This window comes from Petromyzon marinus, chromosome 5, assembly GCF_048934315.1.
Source record: "Petromyzon marinus isolate PM22_M1 ecotype Great Lakes invasive population chromosome 5, UKy_Petmar_22M1.pri1.0, whole genome shotgun sequence".
Lineage (NCBI taxonomy): Eukaryota > Metazoa > Chordata > Hyperoartia > Petromyzontiformes > Petromyzontidae > Petromyzon > Petromyzon marinus.
Window position 1 is genome coordinate 1,847,643 of NC_133671.1, and position 26,802 is coordinate 1,874,444.

At 42.7% G+C, this 26,802-nt stretch overlaps 1 protein-coding gene across 2 annotated transcripts; it reads left to right on the top strand.

Moving 5' to 3' along the window:
- Positions 1–3,765: 3,765 nt before the first annotated feature.
- On the top strand, positions 3,766–18,991 carry LOC116938938 (digestive cysteine proteinase 2). 2 transcript variants are annotated; one of them, XM_076060905.1, is made up of 9 exons: positions 3,799–3,903; positions 5,963–6,060; positions 6,633–6,775; positions 7,680–7,822; positions 12,807–12,998; positions 13,743–13,934; positions 15,369–15,537; positions 16,196–16,298; positions 18,084–18,692. In XM_076060905.1, exons 3-9 carry the CDS (start codon positions 6,673–6,675, stop codon positions 18,181–18,183), a joined length of 1,002 nt encoding a protein of 333 aa, XP_075917020.1. In that variant the 5' UTR covers positions 3,799–3,903; positions 5,963–6,060; positions 6,633–6,672; the 3' UTR covers positions 18,184–18,692. The 2 variants fall into 2 exon arrangements, with proteins under 2 accessions (XP_075917012.1, XP_075917020.1); XM_076060897.1 differs by lacking the exon at positions 5,963–6,060 and having other exon boundaries at positions 3,766–3,903; positions 18,084–18,991.
- Positions 18,992–26,802: the final 7,811 nt, after the last annotated feature.

Consider the following 26,802-nt stretch of genomic DNA (forward strand, 5'->3'; position numbering starts at 1 on the left):
CGTTTATTCCACTGAAGCACCCCCTCCGGGCGACCTTGACAGACAGCCCAATTTCGATTTAAAGCTTTCGTGACTGCAAGGATTCATCTTCTTTGGTCCTTTCGGTAAAGTCACGTAGAATGAGAATAAAATAATAAAACAATGAAATTCTCACGACGTTTCGGCCACAACACAGACAGAGCTACAATTTTGTAGACAGAGCTACAATTTTGTAGCTCTGTCGTCCCGACAGGTTTGTTCCTTTCACCTGAAGAAGGCCACTTGTGTTGTGGCCGAAACGTCGTGAGAATTTCATTGTTTTATTGTATTACTTTATTCTCATTCTACGTGACTTTACCGAAAGAACCAAAGAAGATGAGACAGCCCAATGTGACGGTGTGGAACAATCAATTTCAAGGACAATGCATATATAATCAAAGTATGTTTTTTCGTTTGCATTTTGACTGCAGATATTGTGGTGAATGCAGACATGAATCCTTGTAAAAAAAGGTTTCAGTTTTGTTGCCAGAAAAAAATGGGAAAACCCTATTATTACTATAAGACAGCCCAATGTGACGGTGCAGCTCTGCGATTGCTCGTCGCCGGTGCCTCTTGTTCAGCCCAGCTCGAGAGGGCATCCGGTCTCCTCTTCAATGCTGCCGAGATGTGTTGGAATGGAGGTGGAGGCACCCACTATTTATCCCACCTGCCCGATCGACAGTGGCATAGTCGTTTTACACGATACCGGGTGGGCAGAGGTGGGGGCGGATGCAAGACTTGCCCATCGATTGAGCTGTCGCGCCCAGAGATCGAATCGAACTTTCGATCTCTGCGTCGCAAGGTCGGTGGACTCACCACGAACGCCGCGGCAATTCGTCTCTCAAGCGAAGAAGAATTTTGAAAACGTTGAGTGTGAAAACCCATAACCGGTTTCACCGGATCTTCCATGCGGTCACCGGTGATGCAGAACACACATTATTGTTGTAAACCCTGGTAACCACCTAAGGTCAGTTGGTGGTTTCTGTGAGGGCAGATGTCAGAGGTGGCTGCGTGTCTGCTTGTGAGGCAGCTGCTGTGGGATCCGACGGGGAGCAGAGAGCGTGGGACGAGGAGCGGTGCCCTCACTGTGCTGACCACACCTTGATGTGAACCTTAGTCCCCCGGGCTCTCGCATAATGTCCGTGATGCAGTCATTTTTAGTCTCTGTTGATGATCGGCGATGCGGCAATCGACTCGTCTCGACGAGCTGCACACGATGCACCACTACGGTGCGTACCGCGAGCGTTCAGGGTTTCGGCGCAAGCGTCCTCGCTGCGTTTCGACATCGCAGAGTGTGGCGCTGATTTCGGATTGATTGGTAACCCCAGTCGCAGAGTGAAGTACACCCCTGGGAGTAAAAAAAATAGTGTCCCTGAAATAAAATATTTAAGTGCCTCGACCATCTTATATTATTTGGTACCCCGGGGTACGGCCATGAGGATCACGTGGCTAAGAATATATATTAACTGTTGGCGGAATGTGGCAGTAAATCCCGTCACTCTGCTGTCGCTACTGCCGTGGGAGAGTTCCCATGGTACTCACTCCACGCATGTTGAGGCTCGGTCCACCTGCCTAGCAAATTTTAATCTCATCCACACTGCTCTATCCCACCCACTCACAATATACGGTAGGTCACAACACTCATCCCCTCACTCACCACACTGCAGGTCACAACACTCACCCCCTCACTCACCACACTGCAGGTCACAACACTCACCCCCTCACTCACCACACTGCAGGTGGTACACTCACCCCTCACTCACCACACTGCAGGTGGTACACTCACCCCTCACTCACCACACTGCAGGTGGTACACTCACCCCCTCACTCACCACACTGCAGGTGGCTACACTCACCCCCTCACTCACCACACTGCAGGTGGTACACTCACCCCCTCACTCACCACACTGCAGGTCACAACACTCACCCCCTCACTCACCACACTGCAGGTGGCTACACTCACCCCCTCACTCACCACACTGCAGGTGGTACACTCACCCCTCACTCACCACACTGCAGGTGGTAGACTCACCCCCTCACTCACCACACTGCAGGTGGTAGACTCACCCCCTCACTCACCACACTGCAGGTCACAACACTCACCCCCTCACTCACCACACTGCAGGTGGTACACTCACCCCCTCACCACACTGCAGGTGGTACACTCACCCCCTCACTCACCACACTGCAGGTGGTAGACTCACCCCCTCACTCACCACACTGCAGGTCACAACACTCACCCCCTCACTCACCACACTGCAGGTGGTACACTCACCCCTCACTCACCACACTGCAGGTGGTACACTCACCCCCTCACCACACTGCAGGTCACAACACTCACCCCCTCACTCACCACACTGCATGTGGTACACTCACCCCTCACTCACCACACTGCAGGAGGTACACTCACCCCCTCACTCACCACACTGCAGGTGGCTACACTCACCCCCTCACTCACCACACTGCAGGTGGTACACTCACCCCCTCACTCACCACACTGCAGGTGGTACACTCACCCCCTCACTCACCACACTGCAGGTGGTACACTCACCCCCTCACTCACCACACTGCAGGTGGTACACTCACCCCCTCACTCACCACACTGCAGGTGGTAGACTCACCCCCTCACTCACCACACTGCAGGTCACAACACTCACCCCCTCACTCACCACACTGCAGGTGGTACACTCACCCCTCACTCACCACACTGCAGGTGGTACACTCACCCCCTCACTCACCACACTGCAGGTCATAACACTCACCCCCTCACTCACCACACTGCAGGTGGTACACTCACCCCCTCACTCATCACACTGCAGGTCACAACACTCACCCCCTCACTCACCACACTGCAGGTGGTACACTCACCCCCTCACTCACCACACTGCAGGTGGTACACTCACCCCCTCACTCACCACACTGCAGGTGGTACACTCACCCCCTCACTCACCACACTGCAGGTCACAACACTCACCCCCTCACTCACCACACTGCAGGTGGTACACTCACCCCCTCACCACACTGCAGGTGGTACACTCACCCCCTCACTCACCACACTGCAGGTGGTACACTCACCCCCTCACTCACCACACTGCAGGTGGCTACACTCGCCCCCTCACTCACCTCTCTTCCTGCTTTTTCCCTCCCACCATCGTCTCTTTTACCAACGACCTTCTAGCAACAACAAAAACCTTTCTTAATCAAACAGCCGCGTTACACTCTCGACTGTGACTGACAACAATTGCAGTGCTGTCTGTTGCTGGCCGCTTCACGTTTTAGGCCTGTGCTCAGCAACACTGTGGGGGGGAGGGGGTGGGGGAGGATTTGTTGTTTCTGCCATTTGAATTGAACGGCTGCCACTCGTGGAGTTGTCGGTGCGAGTGGAGATTGGTGCCGCACTTCGCGCCGCGGGCTGTCACCGCCGCGTGGCCCGTCCCACGTGGGTTGTCACCGCCGGGTGGCCCGCCCCACGTGGGCTGTCACCGCTGCGTGGCCCGCCCCACGTGGGCTGTCACCACCGCGTGGCCCGTCCCACGTGGGCTGTCACCACCGCGTGGCCCGCCCCACGTGGGCTGTCACCACCGCTGGGCCCGCCCCACGTGGGCTGTCACCACCGCGTGGCCCGTCCCACGTGGGCTGTCACCGCCGCGTGGCCCGCCCCACGTGGGCTGTGACCGCCGCGTGGCCCGTCCCACGTGGGCTGTCACCGCCGCGTGGCCCACCCCACGTGGGCTGTCACCGCCGCGTGGCCCGCCCCACGTCGCCCGCGCGGGGATTTCCAAGATTCCTCGTGCGCCCGGTAATTCGGTCTCCATTCGCAGCACGAGCGAGCATCTTCTGAGACATCTCCTGCTCCCTCCACGCCCACCACCACCACCTTCCCCGGTGAGTTCTGCCGAGTTCTGTTTAAAAGTCAAACGTTCAGAGTTTTTGCTGGGGCACTAAAGCGGTCATTTTTTTTAAATATATAAAGTGTCGTTTTGTGTGCAACTTGGAAGACGCCGATCTCGTACCGTCTGGCACTTTGGCCAGCGATGGTTTCATGGCGAGGCTGACTGAAGGTCGAAAGCGGTGCAGAGTGTGGGGGCTTGTGTTAGGGCCCAGGGGGGGTCGGCTATCAGAATAACAATGAACAATGAGGCATTGTTTTAATTTGGTGTAAAAAAAAACGTTTCACAAGAGCGGCGATGCACCGTGGTGAATACGAGACGTCCATTAATTATTAACGTCGCTAAGCAGTCCTTAAGGGTTGCCGACCCCTGTGTTAGACAAATGCTGTTGAATGTATTCACTCTCCGAGAAGTCTGACGGAATGCGTAAAAACATCGTTTTTTTTTCAAGTGGAGAGACAGATATGGGAAGGAGGCGAGTCGTGTGCGTCATGTAGTCGATTTACCCGTACGCTGATTGATGATGATTCCGTGTTCACGCGAGACGGGGGAATCCCAGCCTCGCACACAAAACAACATGTCTTAAGTGCAGGTTCACTTCGCAAACCAAGTTGCCAAGAGTCGCACGAGTGGCGGTCACTTTCTGCTCCCATGAGCGGCGTTTGTTTGCTCACCGAGTGTCTAGAGCTCCGAGCCAGCGGTGGAAGTTGCACGCTGGCAGGGGACAGTCGTCTACGTAGGACAACCACGTATTCTTTGGTGCTTTCGGTAAAGTCGCGTAAGATGGAAAATAATCAAATTAAAATAAAAAATACGCTATTTTCAAAATTATATAAATATTTATTTATTACTTTTATTTTCTATCTACGTGACTTTACCGAAAGAACCAAAGAATATGAATTCCTCCAGTCACGGAAGTTTTAAGTCGAACGCACAACCACGGTTGACTTTCCCACACAGTTGTGCGGTCATATCCGGGTTTACGTCTCCCCCTTTTACGTCGTTTCGAAAATGCGTCGTCACCTGATGAATTACCGCCACCTGATGTGCGTCGCCTCAACCCCATCCGTCCACCCTCGTTCCTGCAAGATCCCACCGTGTTCACCCAGTGCTCGCTGAGTTGTCACGGCTTCCGATTGCCGAACGAATATATTATAATGTCGCACTCATTGCACACGAAGTGCTTGCTACAAATGAGCCGCACTATCTTGATGATCTCATCAAGGAGCATAAATGATCACGCAATCTCTGGTCGTCCTCGCAGCGGCATTTGGCTAACCATCAAATAAAGGCGGCCACTGCAACGCGCGCTTTCAGGTGCGCTTATGCAAGCTATCTGGAACGCTCTTCCTTCCGATGGAACAGTCCTCGACTTACGAACAGCATTCGTAAGTCGAACGGTTCATAATTCAAAACGCAACAATGTACTGTATTTAAATGGCCATACGGTCAGTATTATGAAATGTGGCACGGTAACATGTAATATTTTTTTTATTTCACCAGGTAAGGCCCACTGAGCTATGTAGCTCTTTTTCAGAAGCGACTTGGCCACAAATAATAGCTCAACAAAGTGGGTGCAAATTTATTAGAGCCAAATACTCTAAACGCGTGTTTCTAAATGTGGACGGAAAAGCCGTAAGAACCAGAAAAAAAATCCATGTAACCATAGGGAGAACACGCAAACTCCAAATATACAAGCGTCAGGGTCGGGATCGAACCCATGACCTCCTGTATACCATGTGAGGTAGTTAACATCTCGCCACCATGGCGCCCTAAGCCAGAGGGTATGGCACCTCGATGCCCTTGGAAAGGGAGTTTAGCAACAAAACTGACATCCACAAACCCTTACGTCCACCAGTCCTGGATTACAGGCATGTGCCTCCAAACCCACGTTTGGTTCTTTCCAGTAAAACTATTATTTAACACAGCATAAGGTGATGTTTCTGTGTGTAATCCCAAATTGAGTGATTTTCAGATAATTTGTAAGTATTGGGAAGTTTTGGCCAATGGAAATTACATTGAATTATGTTTTTTTAAATATTTGAGCAAACCAGAGATCCCAGAGGAAACCCATACAAAACAAAGAGAGAACATACTCTGAAAGGCACCCGAATCAGGAATCAAACCCAGGACTCCCTTGCTGTAAGGCACAGTGAGTGTTACCACCATGCCTCCCCACGCTGCCAATTGTTGTCACTGGGTTGATTTTCTCGTGTCCGCCTGTCGGCAACAATCATCCATAGTCGAGGTTTTTGGATTAGATCTCGTAAATATAAATGTGTTGTTCAACCCGCCACCACCCGACACAGCCGATTAATAAGGTTTAGCACGTAAACAAAACATGACAATTAGTTACTAGTTCAGCACAGCAGTGTGTTGGAGAGTAAATCCACAACAGCTACAATTCCAGTACGACTGCATGGGATACAATCGGTCAATACCAGTTCTGAGGAAACAGGATAGAGCGTACCCTTTGGTTTTATTCGGTGAAGACGGAAGATTGTGTTGCCTCCGAAACGTCGTGATTTAATTGTTTTCTTTTATTTTGTTTTATTTTATCTACGTGACTTTACCGAATAAAACCAAAGAGTATAAATCATTGCAGTCACGAAAGCTTCAAACCTAGAAAGGATAGAGCGTTCCTGGGCCTCGCCAGCATAACTTGGAAAATTGCATTGGGGCAAACGTTCAATGCGAGGTACTGTGTGTTGCTTGTGATTTCAGTGTGACGAGTTTATCTTGAATTCTGGAAGTTGTCAAGGGGATGCCTGCCACGATGCAACTGCTGCTGTTCGCCACGCTGCTCACCCTGACGCAGGCCCTGAGCGTGCAGCAGCTCCAGTGGGACACCTGGAAGAGCACGTACGGTACGAACGTTCATAACACGTCACCACGGCACATGTCTAAATAAATTGACGCTCTTACTATTGTGGTGCTTTGCATGTAAATTCATTCAGAATAATGTACAGCCCTTTGTCAATCTGCTGCTGGATGTAGGTCTCACCCCTTGTCAATCATGGGAGTTTTATAAGTTAGGGTTTATTTCTCACTTGTGATAACTCTTTTGTTGTTTGTGCCTTTTGTTTTGGTGACATTTATGTATTCATTAATTTTGGATTTTGGTTGGTCGTGGGGTTTTCATTTACCTGGTAGTGGCTGTGTGTGGGATTTGGTCCTCATGTACAGCGTTGTGGGATGCTATTTACATTAACGATGCTTTATAAAATGAAAGTATTATTTATGGTTTGTTGAAGGGGTTAGGTTTAGGGTAGAGAGATTTTGGTTCGGGTTTTTATGTTGGGATTTTTGGTGAGGGGTTATCGCTTGAAGGGTTATGATTTAGGGTTGGGATTCAGTTAAATTGGGGGGCAGTCATACTGAATACAATTTATATTTATATAGCAACGTCTGTAAGCAACACCAAATGCTTCACAGGAAACACTCATAGCAATTTGCATGTGAACACAAATAGGTCTTAAGTTTTGGCCCATATCTGTGAGGCTAGTAATCTTGGCCTTCTCCAATATCCCTCTTTTCAGCATTCAGCAACTCCGGATGTTACAGTCACGAAACTTTATTTTTTCAAATTACTTCATTTATATTACACACGCAGCAGCAGCAGTCATTGCCCCCTACTGCCAGCGGACTAATACCCGCTTGCCGGCCAGGTACCAAGTTACCTTGTGCCACAACAAGCACCAGCTGCCACTGTGTATAAGAGGGCATAGTTTCAATAACATATCGCTATTATTCTGATTGTTATGTTGCTAGGCAAGCACTACGGGAGTGAACAGGAGGATGCCCACCGCCGCGACGTGTTTGAGCAGAACCTGAAGCGCGTACTGCAACACAACCTACTGGCCGACGAGGGCAACGTCTCATTCCATCTTGGCATCAACAAGTATTCCGACCTGGTACATACATAGCCTCGGTGACATTACTCATGTGAATTGCAGGCATGCGTGGGATGTATCGGTGGTTCACTGGGATGATTCCCATGCTGACTTAACCGAGACCAACACTTTCACTCTTTTATTTATTTTACGTTTGCTTACCGCAAAAAAGCCTCGGTGAATTTCGAGACTTTTTTCAGGAGGGTCCTGCCCAGTTTTTTCGCAGCAGTGGGCGATGTTGCTGCTGTGTGTAATCCCACATCGAGTAATTTGCAGGTAATTTTTCAGCGTTGTGATTTTTGCCAACACCATTTACATTATGTGGGTTTTGGCTATGTGTGGAAACCAGAGAATGTGAAGGCAATCCGTGCAAACTACGGGGAGAGCATAGAAACTGTTGACATAAAGGCACCCGAGCCAAGTAAGAGTCGTTGATGCGAGGCGCACACTGTTACCACTGCGCCACCGCCCTGTCACCTTATTAGAACTTTTATTTTCAATAAAAAAGTAAGAAAGTGTCATTGACAAATTTTTTTTTACAATATGTACTACCTTTGAATCTGATGTATATATTTTGGAAGGTCATAATAAGTTCGCAAGATTTGTATGTGGCCCGTAAACTTTTTGTTTAATTTAATGTGGAATAATAATTGAGGGTGTACATTTCAGTATGATAATCATTGTGCATCAATATCTTCAGACCCTTACCAAGTCTATTCCCAGCAATATTAGAATATATATGCAAAAATTAGACGAGTGAAATGATGACATACAGATTGGCCATCTGGAGTCTCATATGTTCAATCTATTTTCAGTCAATTGGAAACCATGTGCAGGAAGTCTTATTTCCCTTCATATGAGGAAATGTTGATGTCCTCTTTTTGGCACGTGTGTTACTGACATTGTACCTTTGCATTAAGCATGCAGAATCTGGCCACACGGCCCAGTAGATGGTTATGACGTCCTTAGAGTGAATGTTACTTAACCAGTAAAGCAGTGGAGAACAAAGCAAATCAAACTAGGTGTTTTCTGATTGGGCAAGTAGGTGGAGTTTAAGGGATGTGAGGATGGGAGGCGTGGAGGGAGCTGACCGTGAGGCATCTCCTTGTTCTGTCTGGGGCTTGAAATAGTCGTGGCAGGCAGTATACATAAATATCTGTAACTAGGGGAGACTAGCTGTTCTGGTGGGGCAGAGCCGCAGGTTTGTGTGGCCCATACATCAACAGATAGAGATTAATGAGTTCCCCAGCTACAGTAATACTTCATGGAGACCGAATAAATGTGGGGAGAGTCTTCTTTGGTTCTTTCGGTAAAGTCACGTAGAATGAGAATAAAATAATAAATTGGTAAAATAAAATAACACAATAATATTCTCACGACGTTTCGGCCACAACACAAGCGGCCTTCATCAGGTGAAGGGGGCGAGACTGTCTGGTAGGACAGCGCTGGAGTGAGAGAGCCACGTTCAGATCACGGCTTTTAAGCTGTGTGAGAGGAACAAAGAGCCTTGACGAAGGAATTAGCATAAAATTTAGCATTGAAATGGCTGAATGATTAGCTTGTGACTGGTCACAGAAATAGCTATGTTAAAAGTTAAAGCATACACATCCGCAGAGGCACCCATTGTTAAAAGGAATTAGCATAGAATTTAGCATTGAAATAGCTAAGTTAAGGCATACACATCCGCAGAGGCACCCCTTGACAATGGGATTAGCATAGAATTTAGCATTGAAATGGCTGAGTGATTCGCTTGTAACTGCTACAGAAATAGTTACGTTGAAGTCAGAGCATACACATTCACCGAGGCACTTAGTACAAATCAAACAGGAGAATTTAGCATTGAAATAACTAGGCGAATTTAGCATTGAAATAACTGGGTGATTTGCTAGTGACTGGTCACAGAAATGACTACACATCTGAGCTATTCACAGTACTATATAGTGAACCAATAAAAACTAAAATATAAATTACCTTCATGTTATCAATAAACTCTATATTCTCCAATCAGCTAAGCTACCAACCATAAGTCGTTATATATCACAATGCTATATGGCGAAAAAATGGGTGGATTCTTACCCTCAAATTTCCGTACCACGGATAGCTACGGGCCCCGTTCAGACGGACGAGTTCGTCCATGGTCGGAACAGAGGAGGGGGAGAGAGACAGCTGCGAAGCCCTAGTATACTCCATGTTGTAAACCATACCATTAACCGTGGTGTGAGAGGTATTAAGAGGCAATGCTGGCGAAAGAGCTGCGGTCTGAAGGTCATCGTAAAATTACAATTAATTAAGAACAGAAATGATTTAACACATCTTTCCAGTGGTTACTAAGCCTGAATCCATCTTCTCGGTTGAAATTGTCTCTGTGCTTGTATATGTGAATGGCCTCATGAACGAATCTCTCATGGTAGCCAGTTGGTTTGCAAAGAACCTCCGTCTTGGAGAAGTCAATGTCATGTGAGCCCACTGAATTGTAACAGTGATCTGCCACGGCAGAGGAGTTCGTCTTACCGTGTTTCAAGTCTGCTTTATGTTCGCGGATGCGGTCCGAGATATGTCTTTTGGTTTCTCCAATGTAGCTACTACCACAGAGGCACTTTAGTTTGTAAACGCCCGGGTACTGTATGTCTGGAAGAGCATCTTTTACAGATGGAACTAAATCACGGATTTTGTGTACTGTGTTGAATCGGACCTGGATCTTGTGTTTATTCAGGATTTTGGAGATCTTTTTAGTGACCCCTGCAATGTAGGGTAAGGTGATGGTTTTGAGTGGCTCCACAAGAGGATCCTTCTTCATGACTGGAGTGATGGCTTTGCGGATTGTGTAGTCGGAGTAGCCATTAGCCCTGAGAGCCTGGTGTACGTGCTTGAGTTCACTGGTAATGTGTTCCTGGTCGGAAATGCATTGGGCTCTATGGTATAGAGTCTTGATGAGGCAGTTCTTCTGGGATGGATGGTGGTGGGAATCCGGTTTCAAGTAAGCATCTGTATGGGTAGCTTTCCTGTAGACAGAGTGGCTCATTGAACCATCATGTCTCCTTTTAATTAAGACATCCACATATACAAGCACAGAGACAATTTCAACCGAGAAGATGGATTCAGGCTTAGTAACCACTGGAAAGATGTGTTAAATCATTTCTGTTCTTAATTAATTGTAATTTTACGATGACCTTCAGACCGCAGCTCTTTCGCCAGCATTGCCTCTTAATACCTCTCACACCACGGTTAATGGTATGGTTTACAACATGGAGTATACTAGGGCTTCGCAGCTGTCTCTCTCCCCCTCCTCTGTTCCGACCATGGACGAACTCGTCCGTCTGAACGGGGCCCGTAGCTATCCGTGGTACGGAAATTTGAGGGTAAGAATCCACCCATTTTTTCGCCATATAGCATTGTGATATATAACGACTTATGCTTGGTAGCTTAGCTGATTGGAGAATATAGAGTTTATTGATAACATGAAGGTAATTTATATTTTAATTTTTATTGGTTCACTATATAGTACTGTGAATAGCTCAGATGTGTAGTCATTTCTGTGACCAGTCACTAGCAAATCACCCAGTTATTTCAATGCTAAATTCACCTAGTTATTTCAATGCTGAATTCTCCTGTTTGATTTGTACTAAGTGCCTCGGTGAATGTGTATGCTCTGACTTCAACGTAACTATTTCTGTAGCAGTTACAAGCGAATCACTCAGCCATTTCAATGCTAAATTCTATGCTAATCCCATTGTCAAGGGGTGCCTCTGCGGATGTGTATGCCTTAACTTAGCTATTTCAATGCTAAATTCTATGCTAATTCCTTTTAACAATGGGTGCCTCTGCGGATGTGTATGCTTTAACTTTTAACATAGCTATTTCTGTGACCAGTCACAAGCTAATCATTCAGCCATTTCAATGCTAAATTTTATGCTAATTCCTTCGTCAAGGCTCTTTGTTCCTCTCACACAGCTTAAAAGCCGTGATCTGAACGTGGCTCTCTCACTCCAGCGCTGTCCTACCAGACAGTCTCGCCCCCTTCACCTGATGAAGGCCGCTTGTGTTGTGGCCGAAACGTCGTGAGAATATTATTGTGTTATTTTATTTTACCAATTTATTATTTTATTCTCATTCTACGTGACTTTACCGAAAGAACCAAAGAAGATGAATCATTGCAGTCACGAAAGCTTTAAATCGAAAAATGTGGGGAGAGTCTTTCCGGTTTTTGAATTGTCTGGTATTAAAATAATAAAATACCATATAATGTAATCACTCAGGTTAAATTAGATTTACGAGTGTTTAACACCAAGCATGTTTACCTCCCTTAATATATTACTCATAATGAAATAAACATATTGACAATTTTAAATAATTTTATAATCACGACTGTACAGTATAATCCTCATCCATTAACATTGCCATGAAGCGGACATAGTTGGCTGACGTTCACTTGATTTGGAAGGCTACACATTCTCTGACAGGACTGATGAGTTAAATTTATATGTATTTAAATGTCAAATGTAGAACAAACCAAAGGGAAAGCCATTGGAGAACATGTGACACACAACATAAGTACACAAATGCACCTCAATTGTATTTATGTAAATTGAACAATTTATATGCTCAAAGATATTGTCTTACATTTCCCTGGTGTTGACAAACGAATGCTGAATATCCTACACTTAATTAGTGCAGAGCGTTACCATATTTAGTTACCTTTCATTTGCTATCGCTCCTCTGGCCACGGGGCTCAGTGATCGAGCAGGCAAAGTTGTTGCCATCGCAAAGTTGCGAATTCAAATCCTGGTTTGGGGTTGAATCGGCCAATTGCCTCTTTAGGGTTGGAAAAATTATTACCGACTTGTGGGAAAGCCACCAGTGGCTGTTATATGGCTAGATTTGCCCCTGCCATGGGAATGTGTAATTTCCACCACTGGCTCAGGACTTTGAACAGGAAATCACTTTGACTGTTGACTTATAAAACTTACTTGCAATGTATTTATTTATATTGGTGTCTTTTGTACAGGAACTGCATGAATACCATGAGAAAGTTGTGGGCCGTTTCTGGAATCTGAGAAATGGGACACGCAGGAGAGGGGCCCCATTCCCACTCCGGAGCATGGACAATCTCCCCGAGCAGGTGGACTGGAGACTCAAGGGCTACGTGACGCCCGTTAAAGAACAAGGGCTTTGTGGCTCCAGTTGGGCCTTTAGTGCGGTACGTTTCATATACGATTCTCTCCTCTAACAGTTCAACTGTTAATTGATGACCCAGCACTCACTGAATCCCTCCAGTCACTTGCTCATCAGTGGGTCGGTCGTATCCTAATCACTCTTTTATCGCTACTACCATGCATTTATCTTGGATAACCCGAGTTCGTACGACGGTTTACGTACCTTGATGAGGTTAGCAAGTTATTGTGGTTCATCTGTGGCAAGCACTTTGTGAGTAATGAGCGCGACCTCATAATGTATTTGTTTGGAAAACCAGAAGCCAGTGCTGCTCGGCAAGCACTCGGCGGACATGGTCGGGTCTTGCAGTACCCGTCAAGACACGTGCCAGAGAATTTTGTACACGGTGCAGCTTGGTAATGTTTTTGCCAGACATCCCATAGAGTAGTGAGTTGCAATAATCGAGTCTTATCGATACTATGCCATGGTTACTACTGTTCTAGCCAACTTCACTCATTTATTCCTCCTGTTTCACCTTATTCACACTGTTTTCAACCACCACACTGCAGGTCACAACACTTATCTTGCAGCTTCTTCCCTCGCACTTACAACGAGGGACACCAATGCGAATGAGGCGTATTTACCTCATATTGTGCACCTGTGATTAATCGATTGTGGAATGTTTCATTCCACCTAAATCTTGAGCTCTGTAATGCACAATTGGGAACCTATAATGTGCGTGTCTTTGTGCGTCACTCTCCTCACCTCTTCCACCCTTGGACCTCTGCAGACAGGCTCTCTGGAAGGACAACACTTTGCCGCAACGGGGAATCTCACATCGTTAAGCGAGCAACAACTGGTGGACTGCACCAAGAGCTACTACAACAACGGTTGCAATGGTGGACGATCAGAACGTGCCCTCCAGTACATAATTGACAATAACGGCATTGACTCAGAGTTGTCGTATCCATATGAGCACGCGGTAAGCTTTACTTGTCAGTCCACCAGTCAACTCTGGGTGTTTACATTTTTTGATATTTGCTATTTTACCCAGGAAAGCCTCACTGATTTTTTTCGGGAGAGTCCTACCAGATGTTATGCTGTAGGGAATGATGTTCCTATGTGTAAGCTGCACGTCACGTTGAAGAACAACTCTCACAGCTGAATTTAGTAATTAGATATGATTCTTTGTGTGAAACTGCATCGATCATTATCAGGACAAGATCGAGGAAGGCAGAGTAACAATCCAGGGAAGTTACCGGTGAGCTGAAACAATCACAATTGGTGCGTTGAATGCTTATTCGTGACAATTGCATTAATGTGGATGTTGGGTGGTGGAGGATCTTAGTCAAATAAAGCACCTGTTATTACCAAATATTTAGTATTGAATCGTAATATTATGTAGAACTTCTTTCGTGCCGCACAGAGCAAACTGCGCTAATTGGAGGTGCAGGGGAGGACAACAATCTAAACACACAAAGCAGTTCTAAAGAAATGAGTTTTCAATCTGGATTTTAAAGTGCATAACTCCAGTGGCTTCCTAATATCGTCAGGAAGAGCATTCCAGACAGCCCCAGAAACGCATCTGAAAACGTGCGATGCAGTGACAATCTTTGTTGAATGGTTTCGCAGTACCCATCACAACACGTGCCGAAGAATGTTGTACTTACTGCAGCTTAGTAATGTTACGTCCCGTCTGTAGAGTAGCGAGTTGCAATAATCGAGCCTTATTGATACTACGCGACACGGCACCGTGTTGGCTATGTCACGACTAAATAGTGGTCGAATGTGTTGTAGAGCCCTGATATGAAAATTGCAGGACCTGACGATATTTTACACGTGGTGATCATACAACATATTCTGGTTGAGCATGGCACCGAGGCTCTTTGGATGAATAGAAAACTGTGTCCTGGAGTCTGCGACCACCACACCTGATCCTCCCATAAATTTTTCACCTAAGCGCAAGTGCCAACCAGCAGAACCTCCGATTTTCCTAGATTAAGCGACATCTTGTTTCGTGAAAACCACACGTGCACCACTTGCGTGCCATCTTCGAGATTCCTGAAGCTCTCCGTATCTAACTTTGACTTCACTGCAGTGTACAATTTTGTATCATCACTATTTTGATGGAACTTGATGTCATGCGATGAGATGACATCGGCGATCAGAGAGATGTATATTTCCTGCGAAAACCTACGTGTCAATTAATTTTTTTCGTTTAAAAACTGGTGTCACAACTACACCAGAAACATAGTCTGCTATATATCCTCACGAGGATAAATTAATTAGGTTTTGATTAATTACGCCTTAAGCTGAGATGTGAAACATTTGAAGAGTGGACATTTTGAATATGAATGGTTAGGAAAATCCACAGATGGACTGCTATAACAAGAAACCACTCTTTATTCTCCTCCAGGATGGGAAGTGTCGATTCAAGCCTGCGAATGTGGCCACCAAGTGCAGTAGCTACCAATTTGTGGAGCCGTCCAGTAACGAAGAGGTCTTGCGCCAAGCCGTGGCATCTGTGGGACCAATTGCAATCGCAATGAATGCTGACCTGGACACATTTAAGCACTACAAATCAGGTTTGCAATCATTGTAATGCTAATTACAATAGATTAGTAAATTTGGTTATTTGCACCATTCTGATAGAAGGCTTTCATGAAGGAAGGCACCATGTTTCACAGACAGTACAGTATTTTTACAGTAGAGGGCCATCTGCCTATGTGTAATCACAAATAAGTAATTGCCATGTAATTTTCAAATTTGGACCATGATCCTGCTGCACACAATGGACTACTCTTGCGAATTACGTCACGTGAGCTTTAACATCTACTGTGAGGCAATCGGCACGCACTGTGATTACTATAATTTTCCGAAGCGCCTCCAAACATTTTCGTGCCTGACCCTGCCATGTTAATTTTAGATGTTATTTTGAACAATAGCGAAATATACAGGGCCAATCCTAACAGTTGTTTTAATGAGACTAAACACTTGTGATTTAAAGCAAAACTCTGGACACTTTCAGAGAAGCGGGACGATTTTTGGGAACAAAATTAGCAGACCTCTTTACGAAATGTTTACAGGAAATTGATTATTTCAGTGATTGAATTACACTTCAGTCATTCGTGTATTCACAAGGGTGATAAAATTGAATTGAACAATTACAGACCCATTCGCCGCTTTTCACATGTTTATGATATTTTTGCACCAATATGCCACCACTGAATCTGTCCTGTGCAGGGCTATTTAACGAACCATCCTGCGACAAGAGCCCAAACCACGCCATGTTGGTGGTTGGATACGGCTCCCTGAGTGGCAATGACTTCTGGATCGTCAAGAACAGGTTGTAAAAGTTATCGTCCCATGGAAGTTATATTTTAACATTATTTCATGATAATGTTAAAATATAGGGTTTTCCCCTTTTATCTGGCAACAAAAAAAACACCTTTTACAAGGAATCATGTCTGCATTAACCACAATACTTGTGGTCAGAATGCAAACAAAAACATCTGATAATATGATGTATTGTCTTTGAAACTGATTGGTGCACACCAGAGGCAGCTTTCTTTTGAGCCTCGTCTCAAACGGTGTTAGACCAGATATATCAGAGTGTTTTTGTTTGCTTTCTGACCACAAGTATTTCTTGTTAATGCAGACATGATTCCTTGTAAAAGGTGTTTTTTTGTTGCCAGATAAAAGGGGAAAACCCTATATTTTAACATTATCATGAAATAATGTTAAAAAGGGGAAAAATCTATTCTCATATGTTGGTACTGGCAAAGGAGGTCCCATAAACATTTGCATGTATGTTTCTATCGAATGGGGCATTTATCGTTCAACTGTTCATGTCAACTTTTTGCTAAGTTTTGTTTTTGTTTCAGGAACACCACAAGTGTAAAATACAACCTCCAATTACAATCTATTCAATTTTTCCTTTGTCAAAACAGGGACCACATCCCAATGTGTTTGTAATGACCGAAATTAACAAGCACTCCAAGACAATGTGCAGACAAATGTTGATTCAAAAGTAGGCCAAGGTCTCCTATTGGTGGAAAGAGCCCTCCACAGTGATTGGTCGGGAGGCAGGGTTTTGAAGTGATTAGAGGAAAATGTTTTAACGGGAAAAGGCGGGAAACAGAGTGGGACCCAGAGGCGATGGTTGGGAACCGTTAGAGGAGAAGGACAGGGATTGGCTGGGGGAATAACAGTGAGGGTAGATTGAAGAAAGGGGGCACGAGAAGGATAAAAGGGGAGAGCACGAGGGGAGGGGACGTTCGAGGGAAGGGATATCTTTTCATCAGCCGCATAATGCTGTGTGGAAGCTACCTGCTCTATCACTCAATATGAAGCTCTGGGTCTTCTTGTCCCTAGTTATGCACTTTCTTCCCTATGCTTGCGGAATGTGACGCCCTCTCCAGGAATATCTGCACCAGTTTAAAAGATTTAGGCTAGTATGTCTACGATCCATCCGAGGTTTATCCAGACTGGATTTTGTGAGCTCACAGATCCTTGAAAGATCTGGATACAGTGCCATCAATGACTTCCTCTGGCAAGCGAGGCTGCGTTGGCTGAGTCATGTAGCCTGCGTGTCAAGCCACCACATGTCCAAGTAGATTCTGTTTGGCTGGATATATGGAACTAAAGGTGCGCTGCATGGGCTAGAGAAGAGATGGACTTATGTCGTATAGAAGGATGTGGAGCTCATTGGACTTGCCAATGACTAGTACCAACAGTTTCAAGGTTGGCCACTGGAGGTTCGTGAAGGACGCCAGTGGGGAGTTGGAGGCAGTCGCCCTCCAGAAACTAGCGAGGGCAGATGAGTGACGCTCACGACAATAAACAAAGCAACGTGTGGCTAAAATGCTAAAAGTTGGCACAGTAGGGAGCACATTTTGTGCATCTGCCAGTCATCTCAGTCAACCCATGGCATCTGGGTCTGTTCCGTGTCGTCCTGCCAGTGGGCCTTCGACACTTCACATGGCGGCAAAATACACCTGGCATGGCACAAGCGCTGTAGTAATATCACTACCACTTCGTGGCGAATGGCAATTGTTGTGTGTGACCATGTGGGTTGGTGTATTGTTTAACATCTGCATGCACATGTGTGCATGTCTTTTTCTTTTAACAGCTGGGGGGAAGACTGGGGAGAGAAAGGCTACATCTACATGATTAGAAACAAGGATAACCAGTGTGGAATCGCCTCGATCGGTATCTACCCAATCATCTAAAATTCCACCGGCATTCGTGAAGGATTGGTATAGATTACTAAGACAATGTCTACGCTCTGTTCTATGGCCCCTAAAATCATACATAATTGTAATTGCATACCAAACACAAATTAATGTGTTTATTTCTATCTGCTTTATATTTGATTAACCACATCTGTCAGAGGTTGAATTATGATTGCTGCATTAACACTGCACATGTGCCCTTGCGATAACCCCTGGCATTGCATGACTGTAACTAAATATGTAAATGGTTTCTATTGTTTTAATGCATAGAATGGAATCTTTCATTTTCTTCACTGTATAATTATTTTTACCTTAAGCACGATATTCACTGAATATATACAAATGTAATAGATACTATAGGAGAGTTGTCACTGGAAATAATGTTATGTTGCTTGCTATCTGCATATCATTTATGATATTTACAGTTACATTTAATTTAAAACTATCCTTTAATTTTCAGCACGTAACAATCACCCAGACTTCTGACCAGTAACACCTTATAAAAATTTTAATTTTAAACCACAACGGTTAACTTTCACCAACAGTAATTATTGATCCCAAAACTTTTAACCTTAGCTGGCAGGATTTATTTATTTGGATTATCTATACACTGCATTGACAATGGTGTTCAAACATCTTCATCATTAATAAATCTTGAGGACAAAAATACAATATAACCAACGTTCTGGGAAACATTTAACAATGTGAAATCATTAACCAATATTAAAACTGGAATGAATGTATAAATGAGATGTTTTTTTTTTTCATACGTTGTGACTTTCTCAATAAAGTGAAAATTTTGACACACCTGTAAAATGTGTTTCTGTCAGAGGCATGAATATATACCAAGTGCAACCAAAACAATTGCAGAACCTAAATGGTGATGGGGATGTCTAGAAAAACTGCAAGCAATTAAAAACATCCAGTAAAATTACGTTTAATTTACATGTAACACATCACTCAATAATTGAATAACGAAATTATAATAAAACAAATTTTAGAAAATAAAATGTTTAAAGAACACTACATCACAATGTAATCTGAATCACGACTATATATATAATTGGAAGGCTGAATAGATTTCCTGATGGGCTTGAAAAAAAATGTTGATTTGTAAAATTAATGTATAAAACATGAGTGTATTAAATTTTTATTTAAAGCTTTTGTGACTGCAGGGATTCATATTCTTTTTTTTATTGTTTCCCTTCTACGTGACTACCGAAAGAATTACTTGCAGTGCTCTTGGGGTAACGGAAGCGTCGAAGGGGATGGGTTCTCTCCCACGTGGTCTGGATTTTTTTATATTCACGAAGTAAATGAAATGCGCTTTTAATTATTTTAAATATATTAAAATACACGAATAGTGTCCAACATCTCAATGACGAACGCTAAAGTTCATAGTGAAAAGCAACATCCAAATGTTGAACATATGCATATTCACTATGGCAGGATTTGTTTTTATATTAGATTCTTTACATGTTTGATTTTGAACAACATACATCAATCTTTTTAATATGTTCGGAATTATTGACATCTTAAATCACTTATTTATTGATTCATCAATTATCAACGTTACTCAACTGTTTAAAATATATAAATTATTGCATGTTAAATCTAAAATTTATAGAATTGAAAAATATCACATTTGTTAAACATTAAAATAACGTATAAATGTTTAACCAATGCCAGTTTAAAGTAATGTGTATGTTTCACTGTTGACGATATCAAATTAATTTGTTATTATTTGCAATCTGACGTAATTTATGTTTGACAATTGAGGACAATCAAGAGGTATAAAATATGTCCAGTTATCAAACATCCAGGCAGGATTTTGATTTAAAGCTTTCGTGACTGCAGGGATTCATAGGCTTGGTTTTATATTTTTATTTTATTGTTTCCCTTCTACGTGACTTTACCGAAAGAACCAAGAATATACAGGCAGTCCTCGACATAAGATGGGTTACGTTCCTAGGCCAGTCATAAGTTGATTTGTTCGTATCTCAGAACTCAATAGTTAATTGTACAGTTCATATCATCAGTGCTATAAAATGTATTACGGTTCAACAAAAAAGGAAGCAACGTATACATATGTATACAAGGTGGTAACACTCAAAGTTGTATACAAGGTGGTAACACTCAAAGTTGTATACAAGGTGGTAACACTCAAAGTTGTATACAAGGTGGTAACACTCAAAGTTGTATACAAGGTGGTAACACTCAAAGTTGTATACAAGGTGGTAACACTCAAAGTTGTATACAAGGTGGTAACACTCAAAGTTGTATACAAGGTGGTAACACTCAAAGTTGTATACAAGGTGGTAACACTCAAAGTTGTATACAAGGTGGTAACACTCAAAGTTGTATACAAGGTGGTAACACTCAAAGTTGTGTACAAGGTGGTAACACTCAAAGGTGTATACAAGGTGGTAACACTCAAAGGTGTATACAAGGTGGTAACACTCAAAGTTGTATACAAGGTGGTAACACTCAAAGTTGTATACAAGGTGGTAACACTCAAAGTTGTATACAAGGTGGTAACACTCAAAGTTGTATACCAGGTGGTAACACTCAAAGTTGTATACAAGGTGGTAACACTCAAAGTTGTATACAAGGTGGTAACACTCAAAGTTGTATACAAGGTGGTAACACTCAAAGTTGTATACAAGGTGGTAACACTCAAAGTTGTATACAAGGTGGTAACACTCAAAGTTGTATACAAGGTGGTAACACTCAAAGTTGTATACAAGGTGGTAACACTCAAAGTTGTATACAAGGTGGTAACACTCAAAGTTGTATACAAGGTGGTAACACTCAAAGTTGTGTACAAGGTGGTAACACTCAAAGGTGTATACAAGGTGGTAACACTCAAAGGTGTATACAAGGTGGTAACACTCAAAGTTGTATACAAGGTGGTAACACTCAAAGTTGTATACAAGGTGGTAACACTCAAAGTTGTATACAAGGTGGTAACACTCAAAGTTGTATACCAGGTGGTAACACTCAAAGTTGTATACAAGGTGGTAACACTCAAAGTTGTATACAAGGTGGTAACACTCAAAGTTGTATACAAGGTGGTAACACTCAAAGTTGTATACAAGGTGGTAACACTCAAAGTTGTATACAAGGTGGTAACACTCAAAGGTGTATACAAGGTGGTAACACTCAAAGTTGTATGCAAGGTGGTAACACTCAAAGTTGTATACAAGTTGGTAACACTCAAAGTTGTATACAAGGTGGTAACACTCAAAGTTGTATACAAGGTGGTAACACTCAAAGTTGTATACAAGGTGGTAACACTCAAAGTTGTATACAAGGTGGTAACACTCAAAGGTGTATACAAGGTGGTAACACTCAAAGTTGTATACAAGGTGGGAACACTCAAAGTTGTATACAAGGTGGTAACACTCAAAGTTGAGTACAAGGTGGTAACACTCAAAGTTGTATACAAGGTGGTAACACTCAAAGTTGTATACAAGGTGGTAACACTCAAAGTTGGGTACAAGGTGGTAACACTCAAAGTTGGGTACAAGGTGGTAACACTCAAAGTTGTATACAAGGTGGTAACACTCAAAGTTGGGTACAAGGTGGTAACACTCAAAGTTGTATACAAGGTGGTAACACTCAAAGTTGTATACAAGGTGGTAACACTCAAAGTTGTATACAAGGTGGTAACACTCAAAGTTGTATACAAGGTGGTAACACTCAAAGTTGTATACAAGGTGGTAACACTCAAAGTTGTATACAAGGTGGTAACACTCAAAGGTGTATACAAGGTGGTAACACTCAAAGTTGTATGCAAGGTGGTAACACTCAAAGTTGTATACAAGTTGGTAACACTCAAAGTTGTATACAAGGTGGTAACACTCAAAGTTGTATACAAGGTGGTAACACTCAAAGTTGTATACAAGGTGGTAACACTCAAAGTTGTATACAAGGTGGTAACACTCAAAGGTGTATACAAGGTGGTAACACTCAAAGTTGTATACAAGGTGGTAACACTCAAAGTTGTATACAAGGTGGTAACACTCAAAGTTGTATACAAGGTGGTAACACTCAAAGTTGGGTACAAGGTGGTAACACTCAAAGTTGTATACAAGGTGGTAACACTCAAAGTTGGGTACAAGGTGGTAACACTCAAAGTTGTATACAAGGTGGTAACACTCAAAGTTGTATACAAGGTGGTAACACTCAAAGTTGTATACAAGGTGGTAACACTCAAAGTTGTATACAAGGTGGTAACACTCAAAGTTGTATACAAGGTGGTAACACTCAAAAGTGTATACAAGGTGGTAACACTCAAAGTTGTATACAAGGTGGTAACACTCAAAGTTGTATACAAGGTGGTAACACTCAAAGTTGTATACAAGGTGGTAACACTCAAAGTTGTATACAAGGTGGTAACACTCAAAGTTGTATACAAGGTGGGAACACTCAAAGTTGTATACAAGGTGGTAACACTCAAAGTTGTATACAAGGTGGTAACACTCAAAGTTGTATACAAGGTGGTAACACTCAAAGTTGTATACAAGGTGGTAACACTCAAAGTTGTGTACAAGGTGGTAACACTCAAAGTTGTATACAAGGTGGTAACACTCAAAGTTGTATACAAGGTGGTAACACTCAAAGTTGTATACAAGGTGGTAACACTCAAAGGTGTATACAAGGTGGTAACACTCAAAGTTGTATACAAGGTGGTAACACTCAAAGTTGTATGCAAGGTGGTAACACTCAAAGTTGTATACAAGGTGGTAACACTCAAAGTTGTATACAAGGTGGTAACACTCAAAGTTGTATACAAGGTGGTAACACTCAAAGTTGTATACAAGGTGGTAACACTCAAAGTTGTATACAAGGTGGTAACACTCAAAGTTGTATACAAGGTGGTAACACTCAAAGTTGTATACAAGGTGGTAACACTCAAAGTTGTATACAAGGTGGTAACACTCAAAGTTGTATACAAGGTGGTAACACTCAAAGTTGTATACAAGGTGGTAACACTCAAAGGTGTATACAAGGTGGTAACACTCAAAGTTGTATACAAGGTGGTAACACTCAAAGTTGTATACAAGGTGGTAACACTCAAAGTTGGGTACAAGGTGGTAACACTCAAAGTTGTATACAAGGTGGTAACACTCAAAATTGTATACAAGGTGGTAACACTCAAAGTTGTATACAAGGTGGTAACACTCAAAGTTGTATACAAGGTGGTAACACTCAAAGTTGTATACAAGGTGGTAACACTCAAAGTTGTATACAAGGTGGTAACACTCAAAGTTGTATACAAGGTGGTAACACTCAAAGTTGTATACAAGGTGGTAACACTCAAAGGTGTATACAAGGTGGTAACACTCAAAGTTGTATGCAAGGTGGTAACACTCAAAGTTGTATACAAGTTGGTAACACTCAAAGTTGTATACAAGGTGGTAACACTCAAAGTTGTATACAAGGTGGTAACACTCAAAGTTGTATACAAGGTGGTAACACTCAAAGTTGTATACAAGGTGGTAACACTCAAAGGTGTATACAAGGTGGTAACACTCAAAGTTGTATACAAGGTGGTAACACTCAAAGTTGTATACAAGGTGGTAACACTCAAAGTTGTATACAAGGTGGTAACACTCAAAGTTGGGTACAAGGTGGTAACACTCAAAGTTGTATACAAGGTGGTAACACTCAAAGTTGGGTACAAGGTGGTAACACTCAAAGTTGTATACAAGGTGGTAACACTCAAAGTTGTATACAAGGTGGTAACACTCAAAGTTGTATACAAGGTGGTAACACTCAAAGTTGTATACAAGGTGGTAACACTCAAAGTTGTATACAAGGTGGTAACACTCAAAGTTGTATACAAAGTGGTAACACTCAAAGTTGTATACAAGGTGGTAACACTCAAAGTTGTATACAAGGTGGTAACACTCAAAGTTGTATACAAGGTGGTAACACTCAAAAGTGTATACAAGGTGGTAACACTCAAAGTTGTATACAAGGTGGTAACACTCAAAGTTGTATACAAGGTGGTAACACTCAAAGTTGTATACAAGGTGGTAACACTCAAAGTTGTATACAAGGTGGGAACACTCAAAGTTGGGTACAAGGTGGTAACACTCAAAGTTGTATACAAGGTGGTAACACTCAAAGTTGTATACAAGGTGGTAACACTCAAAGTTGTATACAAGGTGGTAACACTCAAAGTTGTGTACAAGGTGGTAACACTCAAAGTTGTATACAAGGTGGTAACACTCAAAGTTGTATACAAGGTGGTAACACTCAAAGTTGTATACAAGGTGGTAACACTCAAAGGTGTATACAAGGTGGTAACACTCAAAGTTGTATACAAGGTGGTAACACTCAAAGTTGTATGCAAGGTGGTAACACTCAAAGTTGTATACAAGGTGGTAACACTCAAAGTTGTATACAAGGTGGTAACACTCAAAGTTGTATACAAGGTGGTAACACTCAAAGTTGTATACAAGGTGGTAACACTCAAAGTTGTATACAAGGTGGTAACACTCAAAGTTGTATACAAGATGGTAACACTCAAAGGTGTATACAAGGTGGTAACACTCAAAGTTGTATACAAGGTGGTAACACTCAAAGTTGTATACAAGGTGGTAACACTCAAAGTTGTATACAAGGTGGTAACACTCAAAGTTGGGTACAAGGTGGTAACACTCAAAGTTGTATACAAGGTGGTAACACTCAAAGTTGGGTACAAGGTGGTAACACTCAAAGTTGTATACAAGGTGGTAACACTCAAAGTTGTATACAAGGTGGTAACACTCAAAGTTGTATACAAGGTGGTAACACTCAAAGTTGTATACAAGGTGGTAACACTCAAAGTTGTATACAAGGTGGTAACACTCAAAAGTGTATACAAGGTGGTAACACTCAAAGTTGTATACAAGGTGGTAACACTCAAAGTTGTATACAAGGTGGTAACACTTAAAGTTGTATACAAGGTGGTAACACTCAAACTTGTATACAAGGTGGTAACACTCAAAGTTGTATACAAGGTGGGAACACTCAAAGTTGTATACAAGGTGGTAACACTCAAAGTTGTATACAAGGTGGTAACACTCAAAGTTGTATACAAGGTGGTAACACTCAAAGTTGTATACAAGGTGGTAACACTCAAAGTTGTGTACAAGGTGGTAACACTCAAAGTTGTATACAAGGTGGTAACACTCAAAGTTGTATACAAGGTGGTAACACTCAAAGTTGTATACAAGGTGGTAACACTCAAAGGTGTATACAAGGTGGTAACACTCAAAGTTGTATACAAGGTGGTAACACTCAAAGTTGTATGCAAGGTGGTAACACTCAAAGTTGTATACAAGGTGGTAACACTCAAAGTTGTATACAAGGTGGTAACACTCAAAGTTGTATACAAGGTGGTAACACTCAAAGTTGTATACAAGGTGGTAACACTCAAAGTTGTATACAAGGTGGTAACACTCAAAGTTGTATACAAGGTGGTAACACTCAAAGTTGTATACAAGGTGGTAACACTCAAAGTTGTATACAAGGTGGTAACACTCAAAGTTGTATACAAGGTGGTAACACTCAAAGGTGTATACAAGGTGGTAACACTCAAAGTTGTATGCAAGGTGGTAACACTCAAAGTTGTATACAAGTTGGTAACACTCAAAGTTGTATACAAGGTGGTAACACTCAAAGTTGTATACAAGGTGGTAACACTCAAAGTTGTATACAAGGTGGTAACACTCAAAGTTGTATACAAGGTGGTAACACTCAAAGGTGTATACAAGGTGGTAACACTCAAAGTTGTATACAAGGTGGTAACACTCAAAGTTGTATACAAGGTGGTAACACTCAAAGTTGTATACAAGGTGGTAACACTCAAAGTTGGGTACAAGGTGGTAACACTCAAAGTTGTATACAAGGTGGTAACACTCAAAGTTGGGTACAAGGTGGTAACACTCAAAGTTGTATACAAGGTGGTAACACTCAAAGTTGTATACAAGGTGGTAACACTCAAAGTTGTATACAAGGTGGTAACACTCAAAGTTGTATACAAGGTGGTAACACTCAAAGTTGTATACAAGGTGGTAACACTCAAAGTTGTATACAAAGTGGTAACACTCAAAGTTGTATACAAGGTGGTAACACTCAAAGTTGTATACAAGGTGGTAACACTCAAAGTTGTATACAAGGTGGTAACACTCAAAAGTGTATACAAGGTGGTAACACTCAAAGTTGTATACAAGGTGGTAACACTCAAAGTTGTATACAAGGTGGTAACACTCAAAGTTGTATACAAGGTGGTAACACTCAAAGTTGTATACAAGGTGGGAACACTCAAAGTTGTATACAAGGTGGTAACACTCAAAGTTGTATACAAGGTGGTAACACTCAAAGTTGTATACAAGGTGGTAACACTCAAAGTTGTATACAAGGTGGTAACACTCAAAGTTGTGTACAAGGTGGTAACACTCAAAGTTGTATACAAGGTGGTAACACTCAAAGTTGTATACAAGGTGGTAACACTCAAAGTTGTATACAAGGTGGTAACACTCAAAGGTGTATACAAGGTGGTAACACTCAAAGTTGTATACAAGGTGGTAACACTCAAAGTTGTATGCAAGGTGGTAACAC

What these genes read in the sequence shown, in the direction of transcription:
- LOC116938938 (XM_076060897.1), top strand. Translation starts at nt 6,673, where the DNA reads ATGCCTGCCACGATGCAACTGCTGCTGTTCGCCACGCTGCTCACCCTG. An exon ending in CACCTGGAAGAGCACGTACG is followed by an intron (nt 6,776 to 7,679) that starts GTACGAACGTTC and finishes TTATGTTGCTAG; the next exon opens with GCAAGCACTACGGGAGTGAA. An exon ending in TTCTGGATCGTCAAGAACAG is followed by an intron (nt 16,299 to 18,083) that starts GTTGTAAAAGTT and finishes TTCTTTTAACAG; the next exon opens with CTGGGGGGAAGACTGGGGAG.